General features: G+C 41.3%; 1 protein-coding gene across 4 annotated transcripts in view; it reads right to left on the minus strand.

The window, feature by feature from the left end:
* Nucleotides 1-10,414, minus strand: part of banp (BTG3 associated nuclear protein) — a 70,977-nt gene extending 60,563 nt beyond the window's left edge. For 2 of the 4 annotated variants that reach the window (XM_064951622.1, XM_064951619.1), the window contains exons 1-2: nt 10,319-10,414; nt 1,052-1,130 (exon numbers count right to left, since the gene is read on the minus strand). In XM_064951622.1, coding sequence (XP_064807694.1) covers nt 1,052-1,121 — 70 coding nt within the window. In that variant the 5' untranslated portion in view covers nt 1,122-1,130; nt 10,319-10,414. Of the gene's footprint in view, nt 1-1,051; nt 1,131-1,389; nt 1,511-8,649; nt 8,748-10,318 lie in introns of those variants that run through there. The other 2 variants (XM_064951620.1, XM_064951621.1) reach the window with 2 other exon arrangements.
* Between the last annotated feature and the right edge of the window lie 983 nt (nt 10,415-11,397).

Here is an 11,397-nt window from a genome sequence, read left to right on the forward strand (position 1 = left end):
AACAATCTGTTTACAGGTCCACATCCATTTGAAACGGTCAGATACAGCAAATGTCACTGCAAAAAAAAATATTTGGCCAACACCACCAAAGACAGTTGATCAAGTTCGCCATTGATAATTCCTTTAGATATACTGTCTTGGCCTAATTCCAATCTTCCAAAGTATACAGCAAAAAAGAGCATTATTGTCACCATAAAAGGTGAATGATGGGCACTATTCAGGAAGAGTTATAATGCGTGTTTATGCGTGGACAGTTCTTCATTCAGGTCTGATTTATAACGGGAAACATGTGTATGTATGGCATGTGCCAGTTTATAAATCTCAATATTTGTGTGTGCGTGCAGTCTTTTCAGAAATAGTGCACGCAGATATTTTGTGTAACATTTCTGTAACGGTTATAACCTGTTTTTCTATGCAAATATCTTTTACTTTACTTTAACAAAGAATATTTTTTTAAATACCTGATACATTAACAAATTGTGTGTGTGTGTACATACATGCATACATACACACTATTACATTACATTAATATGTGCATTCTACAAAAGTGAAATTTGACAAATTTAACACCCAAATTCCAGCCATCTGATTTGACCTTCATGAGACTATAATTTGTTTTCAACAGTACAATGACCCAACACACCTCCATGAACCCCATTATTTGTCCATGCCAGTAAAAAAAGATTATGTGCTATTATTCTGTCGATATCTGATAGATTGTAAAAATCCCTTTTCAATTTATTAGAATTGTTTTTAAAAACCTTTAAACAATTTCAATCTGTTGCTAATGTACCCACATGGGTAGTAGCTACCATTAAAAATAAAACATCTAAAGCCAGAAGTGAAGCATCACCATTAGCCAATGGATAGTTAGTCAATGGTGACCCTTCCTTTTCAATACAGACAAATGGATGTATAGAGACAAATGGATGTATAGAGACATTTTTGGACATTTATTGAAAGCCAGCAATTTCCCCCATGTGGTTTTCCTTGTCAGGTCACATGGCCCTAGTTATGGTGATTGGACAGAACTTTGTAATATAGATCTTACCAGTCTGGTCGCCCTGGCCCAAGTCCTCCACTGCTATCTGCACTATCTCCGCCAAATCTTGTTCCGACATTATTCAGACCTGTATAGCCAGAGAGGACCACAAAACAACATCATTATTGCAGATAAAAAGGGCCTTGACATTCTCTGGCTCTTCAATCCCAATGTCAGTGAATTTATGACAAGCAGCAATAAGCAAATAAAACAGTTTGACAAAGGGGGTTGTTCTAAAAAAGTAAACCTGATGTCTGTGCTACATGTTTCAAGCAGACCACTATAGACCTTGTGCCCAAGAACACCAAAGTAACCTGTCAAAATTACTTCCGTCCCATAGCACTCACATCTGTAGCCATGATAAGCTTTGAAAGGCTGGTTATGGCTCATATCAACACCATCATCACAGAACCCTGGACCCACTCCAATTCACTTAATGTCCAAACAGAGCCACAGATGACGCAATCTCTATTGCACTCCACACAGTCCTTTCCCACCTGGACAAAAGAAACACCTATTTGAAAACGAAGTTAATAGACTACAGCTCAGTATTCAACACCTTAATGCACTCCAAGATATCACTAAGTTAAGTCCCTGAACACCTCCCTCTGCAGCTGGGTCCTGGACTTCCTGACGGGCCGCCTCCAGGTGGTGAGGGTAGGCAACAACACATCCATCACGTTGACCCTCAACACTGTGGCCCCTCCAGGGTGCGTGCTTTGTCCCCTGCTGTACTCCCTGTTCATCCATGACTGTGTGGCCGCACACAACTCCAACACCATCATCAAGTTCGCCGATGACATAAAGGTAGTGGGCCTGATCATTAACGATTATGAGACAGCCTACAGGGAGGAGGTCAAAGACCTCTCCCTCAATGTGGGCAAGACAAAGGAGCTTATCGTGGACTACAGGAAATGGAGGGCCAAACTGGTTGAGAGGGTTGAGAGCTTCAAGTTCCTCAGTGTCCACATCACTAAGGATCTATTATGGTCCAAACACACCAACACAGTCATGAAGAGGGCACGGCGGCCTCCCGGGTGGCGCAGTGGTCTAAGGCACTGCATCGCAGTGTTAGCTGTGCCACCAGAGACTCTGGGTTTGAGCCCAGGCTCTGTCGCAGCCGGTCGCGACTGGGAGGTCCAGGGAGCGACGCACAATTGGCCCAGCGTTTGGGTGGCAGGGATATCCTTGTCTCATCGCGCACCAGCGACTCCTGTGGCGGGCCCGGCGCAGTGCACGCTGACCAGGTCGCCAGGTGTACGGTGTTTCCTCCGACACATTGGTGCGGCTGGCTTCCGGGTTGGATGTGCGTTGTGTCAAGAAGCAGTGCGGCTAGGTCGGTTGTGTTTCGGAGGATGCATGGCTCTCGACCTTCGCCTCTCCCGAGTCAGTACGGGAGTTGCAGTGATGAGACAAGACTGTAACAACTACCAATTGGATACCACGAAATTGGGGAGAAAAAGGGAAATAAATAACTTACAACATTTTTTTTAAAGAGGACACGGCAACAACTGTTCCCCCTCAGGAGGCTAAAAAGATTTGGCGTGTGCCCTCAAAAAGTTATAGAACTACACCATTGAGAGCATCTTGTGTATGTGCATAGTCAACTCTTTTTGACTATGCACACACACACACACTGGAATCACACACTTACACAGGCACATATTCACCACACACACATTTACAAACTCATCACATACACTGCTGCTACTGTCTATTATTTACCCTGTTGCCTAGTCACTTTACCCCTACCTATCTGTACATATCTACCTCAATAGCCCAATTCCTTGTACCCCTGCACATCGTCTCAGCTTGGCTATATACATAGGGTACCAGTACAATCATTACTCATTGTGTATTTATTCCTTGTGTTAATAATAATAATAGAAAAAAATATGATTATTTTTTTATTGTACTGCATTGTTGGGAAGGGCTCGTAAGTAAACATTTCACTGATAGTCTACACCTTGTTTCCAAAGCATGTGACAATTAAAATGTGATTTGTTCTGTGCCTTTTGCTCAACTGGACCTCATAATTCAAGGATGAGTCACTTAACTAGTTTGGCACATATCACCACTCTACACCACTGGGATACATTTGTTTCAATATTGGTTGAGTCATGTGAATTTACTAGTCTTGATTAGAGGGCCACAAATCCTGACATGGCATAGAATATGCGTAACTCATCATTTCAATATTCTAACCTGCAAATTACCTCAAGGTTGATATAAGATGACTGAAGAACTGACTACTTGAACTATGTTCTGCAACTGAGAAATGAATGAGCTCTTAGCCTTGTAGCTAGTAAAAGTATAAATTTTATTGTCAATATTATTAAATATCTATAAACTCAGTTAATCAAATGTAGTTAATAGTATTAAGTGGTTACTGTCTGGTTCCATTTGTCAAAATACCAGACTTCCACCAGAGGGCACTCAACCCTAACCCTGTTTGAAATTCAGGTTGAATTCAAAATGTTATTGATTGTCCTTGATTTTTTTCCTCTTGGGTTCTGGACAGGGTCCCAGATTCAAGGAGAAAACAACTGAGAAAGAGTCTGATTTATTTCCTGCTCTATTCCCTGTGTGAAGTTTTACCTGAGTGTGTCTGGGTTATAGAGCTAATAATAACAGGTCGAGTATTGGCTTCTTGTTGAGCAAGCTTCCTAATGTGGGTGTCTTAAGGGCAGTGGTGGAAAAAGTACCCAATTGTCATACTTGAGTAAAAGTAAAGATAAGTTAATAGAAAATGACTCAAGTAAAAGTGAAAGTCACCCAGTAAAATACTACTTGTGTAAAAGTCCAAAAGTATTTAGTTTTAAATATACTTAAGTATCAAAAGTACATGTAATTGATCAAATCTACCTAAGTATCAAAATAATTTCAAATTCCTTCTATTAAGCAAACCACAAAGCACCATACTTTTTTGCCCCACTGTGTGTGTGTGTGTGTGTGTGTATGTATATATGTATGTATATATATATACACACACACACACACACACACACTGTATTCTATACTATTCTACTGTATCTTAGTCTATGCCGCACTGATATTGCTCGTCCATATATTTATATATTCTTAATTACATTCCTTTACTTAGATTTGTGTGTATTGTGTATAGGTTGTGAAATTTTTAGATAATACTTGTTAGATATTACTGCACTGTCGGAGCTAGAAACACAAGCATTTCGCTACACCCGCTATAACATCTGCTAAAAACATGTATGTGAACAATAACATTATATGTTTCATGTGTGTTTCAACCTGTCCCCAAATTTATATAGTTGGTTCAAAGTTCGTTTTGATATTTCAACCTGCGTGTCCTGATCATGTCTGGTGGGGATAGACAAACTCAACATGCGCACGATGGAGCACACACACACTGAGCCAGTTTGATTATGATGTTAGTCTATTAGAGCTTTGCACACCTAGATTGTACAATATTTGCAAAAGCTCTGTCAAGTTGTTGATCATTGCTAAACAGCCATTTTCAAGAAAGCAGAATGAACCAGCTTTTCCTCTAGGATTTTGCCGATGACAAGCATACCCATAACATGATGCACCCATCACCTTGCATGAAAATATGAAGAGTGGTACTTAGTAATGTGTTGGAATTGCCACAAACATAACGTGCTGTATTCAGAACATAAGAGTTAATTTCTTTGCCACATTTTCTGTAGTTTTACTTTAGTACCTTATTGCAATAAAGGTACAGGTGGACCGTTTGCGCCACTGTAGGCTGCTACACAATATCCCATGATTAGTAGGCAAAGTTGGACACATGACACATAAGCTATGTTCGAATGCCCATACTAACATACTGTATATCAAATCAAATTCAAATGTATTTATATAGCCCTTCTTACATCAGCTGATATCTCAAAGTGTTGTACAGAAAAGCAGCCTAAAACCTCTAACAGCAAGCAATGCAGGTGTAGAAGCATGGTGGCTAGGAAAAACTCCCTAGAAAAGGCCAAAACCTAGGAAGAAACCTAGAGAGGAACCAGGCTATGAGGGGTGGCCAGTCCTCTTCTGGCTGTGCCGGGTGGAGATTATAACAGAACATGGCCAAGATGTTCAAATGTTCATAAATGACCAGCATGGTCAAATAATAATAATCACTACATACTTCATGACTATATACTATTAGTTAATTTTAGTATACTGTAAACCATGGGTGGGCAACTCCAGTCCTCGAGGGCCTGATTGGTATCACTTTTTCTTCATCCCTAACAAACACAGCTGATTAATCAAATTGCATTCTAAACTGAAGATCATGATTAGGTGATTATTGGAGTCAGGTGTATTAGCTGGAGCAAACTGTGACACCAGTCAGGCCCTCGAGGACTGGATTTGCCCATCCCGCTGTAAACGGTATCCTTTCAGTTGAGCGTACTAACGCTTCGCCTGTCTACCTGAAGTTGGTGCTGTTGCTATGCAGTCTCTTGCTAGCGTAACAAATTCCTAGCTAGACTGTAAGACTTTGTGTGTGTTCTTAAATTAAATCTGGAGTGTGAGAGTCAGATTGTCAATTTTTAAATTCAAGGTGTTTCTGTTTTTAAATTCAGAGTGTTTCTCCCTGGGGGCGTTCAGAGCACACACACCTGGACTCTCTTACCGAGGAGCAGGGTTGTTTCGAGCGTTCTGACCTTAGCTTGGGTTCTTGACTGCCTCTCTAAACTGGCTAACTACTTCCAGACACAAATGAGAGAACACCTCACTCTGACCATTTTACTCGCCCTAGCAGAGGTGGTTGGCAGTTTTCATGTTATCCAGAGCGTTGGTGACTGTAAATTACGCTTTGTTTTGCCAACGTTGAATTACACAGGCCATATTCAACGGGTGTTGAGTGTTCGTAAATTCATCATTTATTCTGTGCTCTGTAGTACTCAGACGAGTGCTCCGAACGGAGATAGCCAGAGTGAATTTACAAAAGCACCTGAATGTCCATTGAGAACGCACCACGACTATACCATTTAGTTAAGAATGATGGGAATAATCAAGTCAATAAACGTTGGGTAGTTCATTAGATAACATATAGTTAATATACTGGCAAGTTTGATGTATTGGTAGTCAACTAATGTCAGATAGCTCGCAAACATACCTGGTACATACTGCTGTAATGATATGCTATGTGGCTCGTAAGGATAGCGTAGCTAACACATTGTCAGCACACATTACGTGTAAGGTAACTTATTTGAAAAGTCATTACTTTATTACATTGCTCTACATTTCCTAACATTTGTCATAATTAGTTAAAGCAATGGGGTGGGAGGGTAGCCTCGTGGTTAGAGCGTTGGACTAGGAACCGGAAGTTTGCAAGTTCAAATCACCGAGTTTACAAGGTACAAATCTGTCGTTCTGCCCCTGAACAGGCAGTTAACCCACTGTTCCTAGGTCGTTATTGAAAATAAGAATTTGTTCATAACTGACTTGCCTAGTTAAATAAAGGTTAAAAAAAAATGAATTTGTATACACTCTCGTTGGACTCGTTGAATATGGCTGCATATTTTCTTCAAAACTGAAAACGACGAAGCCACACCCATTTACTGAAGAATTCCATTATGGGGCCTAAAAGTATACAAACAGTGTCAACTGTATACTTTGTATTTTGGCGAATGTAGTACGACATCCAGAAATTTTTGCTATACTAACTATATCTGTACTATGACCAATAAGCATACTATATACTCAATTTGTCATAAATAGTACGGTTAGAATGAGTATTTGAAGCTATACACTATATATACACACACAACAGTATGTGGACACCCTTCAAATTAGTGAGTTTGGCTATTTCAGCCACACTTGTGGCTGAAAAGTCTATAGAATCGAGCACATGGCCTTGCAATCTCCATAGACAAACATTGGCAGTAGAGTGGCTTTACTGAAAAGCTCAGTGACTTTAAACGTGGCACTATCATAGGAAGACACCTTTTCCAACAGGTCAGTTCGTCAGATTTCCTGCTAGAGCTGCCCCGGTCAACTGTAAGTGCTGTTATTGTGAAGTGGAAACTTGTAGGAGCAACAACGGCTAAGGCCACACAAGCCCACAGAATGGGAGAGCCCAGTGCTGAAGCGCGTAGGGCATAAAAATCGTCTGTCCTTGGTTGCAACATTCACTAACGAGTTCCAAACTGACTCTGGAAGCAACATCAGCACAAGAACTATTCGTCTGGAGCTTCAGGAAATTAGTTCTTATGGCTGAGGAGCTGCACTCAAGCCTAAGATCAACATGTGCAAGGACAAGTGTCAGCTGGAGTGGTGTAAAGCTCAACGCCATTGGACTCTGAAACAGTGGAAACACGTTCTCTGGAGTGATGAATCACACTTCACCATCTGGCAGTCAGACTAATCTGAGTTTGGCGGATGCCAGGAGAATGCTACCTGCCCCAATACATAGTGCCAACTGTAAACTTTGGTGGAGGAGGAATAATGGTCTGGGGTTGTATTAAAAAAATAAAATAAAACATTTTTTTTTGTATCTAGCCCCTTTTTCTCACCAGTTTCATGATATCCAATTACGATCTTGTCTCATCGCTGCAACTCTCCAACATGCTCGGGAGAGGCGAAGGTTGAGTCATGCATCCTCCAAAACATGACGCGCCAAACTGTGCTCCTTAATTAACACCTGCCTGCTTAACCCGGAAGCCAGCTGCACCAGTGGTGTCGGAGGAAACACTGTTCAACTGATGACGAAGTCAGCCTGCAGGCGCCCGGCCCAGCACAAGGAGTTGCTAGAGTGCAATGAGCCAGGTAAAGCCCCCACAGCCATACCCTTCCCTAACTTGAACAATGCTGGGCCAATTGTACGCCGCCCTATAAGACTCCCGGTCACGGCCAGTTGTAACACAGCCTGGGATCGTACCCAGGTCTGTAGTGACGCTTCAAGCTGCACCACTTGGGAAGCCTTTTGGCTCTGCCCCTTATTTCCAGTGAAGGGAAAGCTTAACACTACAGCATACAATGACATTCTGTGCAATCAATTCTGTGCTTCCAACTTTGTGGCAACAGTTTGGGGAAGACCCTTTGCTGTTTCAGCATGACAATACCCTCATGCACAAAGCGAGGTGCATAAAGAAATTGTTGAGATTGGTGTGGAAGAACTTGACTGGACTGCACAGAGCCCTGACCCCATCGAACACCTTTGGGTTGAATTGGAATGCCGATTGCAAGCCAGGCCTAATCACCCAACATCAGTGCCCGACCTCACTAATGCTTGTGGCTGAATGGAAGCAAGTGTGTTACTGGCCCACAATACCCCATAAAGTGGAATTATGTTTTTAGAAATGTTTACAAATTAAATTAAAAGCCTAAGTGTCATGAGTCAATACGTATTCAACCCCTTTTATGGCTGTCTAAATTATATCAGGAGTAAAAATGTGCTTGACAAGTTGCACTCTGTGCAACACAAGAGGTTGGTGTCACCTTCATTGGGGAGGACGTGCTTGTGGTAATGGCTGGAGGGAAATCATCGGAATGATATTAAATACAAACGCATGGTTTCCGTTTGTTTGATACTATTCAATTTGTTCTGTTCCAGCCTACACTGGTGTGCAATAACAGTTAGTTAACATTTATTTTATTTTTTCTCATTTCTGTACCTCACACATGTAAGGTCCCTCAGCCGAGGAGTGGATTTCAAACACCGATTCAACCACAAAGACCAGTGAGGTTTCCAATTCCTCGCAAGGAAGGGCACCTATTGGTAGATTGGTAAAAAAAAAGAAAGCAGACATTGAAAATCCCTTTGACCATTGTGAAATTAATTACACTTTGGATGGTGTATCAATACACCCAGTCAGTACAAATATACAGGCGTCCTTCTCCAACTGTTGCCGGAGAGGAAAGAAACCATTCGGGGATTTCACCATGAGGCCAATGGTAACGTTAAAACAGTTAAGAGTTTAATGGCTGTGATAGGATTAAACTGAGGATGGATCAACAACATCGTAGTTACTCCACAATACTAACCTAAATGACAGAGTGAAATGAAGGAATCCTGTACAGAATAAAAATATTCCAAAACATACACCCTGTTTGCAAATATCTGGATATTGTTTTGAATGCCACTGTGTGGAGGGGTGTGAAAATAAATTACTTTATTTATCAACAATTTACACTTAATTATGGTCATTATCTTGTTGGCAATAGTAAATAGAGGTATGGCACTACAATTAAAGATAGATGTCTGTACTTGAACGAACAGGCGACTGTGCACAGATGATACAGCATGTCTTCATTCGCTGACAATATGTTTACAACCTAACTTTAAATAACGTTGCGGATATTCTAGGTCTTGATATTGACTCTAAACTAGCTAAAACCTATGGTGTAATCACTAGTACAAACGGTCCAATTTTGCAACGAATTCGAGTTTCTGTTTCCGACAAATTTAGGTAGGTCCCTCCCGGTTTGCTTCCGTTTAAGGTTTTGCTACAGAATCGACGTAACGTCACTGAATTAAGTCCCTGAGCCTAAATCATGACTGTCCACCATTGCATGGAGCTAGCCAGCGATATCTAGGCCAGCGTTTCCCACACTCGCTCCTCGAAACCTCACAAAGCCGATTCAAATGATGAAACTTTGATTGTTTGAATAAGCCGTGTACTGCTAGGGTTAAACAACAAACGTACAGCCTTTGGGGTCCCCCAGTAGGTTTGGGAAACGTTGATATAGGCCAATTCAAGTGAGTTGTAAAGCAGCTCGCTAGTTAGCCCGTCTAATTTACATTCTAGATAAGCCTAGATTCATCCATGTATATGTGTATTCTTAACAGCAGAAATTCTGAAAGATAAGCTATTACATGACAAACCATGATTACAGTAGTAAACAAGCTAACATGTCAGACATTACCCGGCAGGTGGGCTACTTAGCTAGCTGGGCTAACTTGCATGGTAAATACGGAATAACATTTCTGAATGCTGCCATATCTTACAAAACGTCAACAAAAAGGAGGCTACAAATTGAGTCACAGTTGTGTATTTAGATGTAATATATCAGGGCAAAAACAATTGCCATTGCAGAAGATACACTAAACTAGCTAACTAGCGTTAACCATTTATAATTCGCATTTGCTAAGTACAACAAGCACGCAATACAATGGTACACTAGGCCTCAATGCCCATATCCGTGGCCGCGTTGTAAATTTATGATGTGGTTTATCTTATATTAATAATCCTCCAAATTAAATGTTGAATGCAGGTTCGAAGAATACAGTATCTCCATTTCTGGCTCACGGGGTATGTACGGTGTTAGATTGGGTTATATTACCGTGTGAATGATGAATTCTCGTGTTGTTTGTAGGGATTTCGATAACGGCGTCCTTCCTCGCGAGAGAAAAAGCCTGAACTTCGTCTCAGTTTCTTCTCTGACCACCCGCTGCGATGGGTTGCCAGGCACTAGAAAAATAAGTCTAACCAGTGAGCTCTGAAAACCCGCTCACAAGTGCTTACTAGCCGATTTTTTTGCAGTGAGACGAGTTGCCACATTTATCCATCAAACCCTTTTCCATAACGTTATCGAGCTAAATATCGACGTAATTTTAACGACATAAACTAAATTTAGCTTCTTAGCCTAACATCAAAATAAGAGTTTAAGAATTTCGCAAGAGAAAAGATAAGATACATTATTAAAAACTCTCCAGAACATTTTCCATCAATGGATGTCGATTTAACTTGTTTTGACTGCTATTATTAAGCAGTAAGGCCGAGGAGGTGTGGTATTTGGATGTTCTTAAGACATACCCTTTTGCCGTGGTATATTGGCCAAATACCACAACCCCCTTAGGTGCCTTATTGCTATTTTAAACTGTTTACCAACGTAATTAGAATAGTAAAACGTTTTTTTTTCTCCTTCCTGTGGTACACAGTCTGATATACCACGGCTTTCAACTAATCAGCATTCAGGGCTCAAACCACACAGTTAATAATTGTAGATAAATCCGGTTTGTGAATGTGCATAACTATAGATAAATCTGACAGGTGAGTTTGAGTGATAAGTTGGACAGAGGATCTCAAAATCTCTGTGCAAGAAACACTGGGATGAACTTAAAAATTTCCGGCAATTCTCTGGCAGTTGTGCCGTTATTATGTGCCATTTAACACCATAGTACTCTCCAAACTCGTCATCAAGCTCGAGACCCTGGGTCTCGACCCCGAACTGTGCAACTGGGTGCTAGACTTCCTGACGGGCCGCCCCCAGGTGGTGAGTGTAGGTAACATCTCCACCCGCTGATCCTCAACCCTGGGGCCCCACAAGGGTGCGTTCTAAGCCCTCTCCTGTACTCCCTATTCACCCACGACTGCGTGGCCATGCACGCCTCCAACTCAATCATCAAGTTTGCGGACAAC

Source organism: Oncorhynchus masou, chromosome 31, assembly GCF_036934945.1.
Source record: "Oncorhynchus masou masou isolate Uvic2021 chromosome 31, UVic_Omas_1.1, whole genome shotgun sequence".
Lineage (NCBI taxonomy): Eukaryota > Metazoa > Chordata > Actinopteri > Salmoniformes > Salmonidae > Oncorhynchus > Oncorhynchus masou.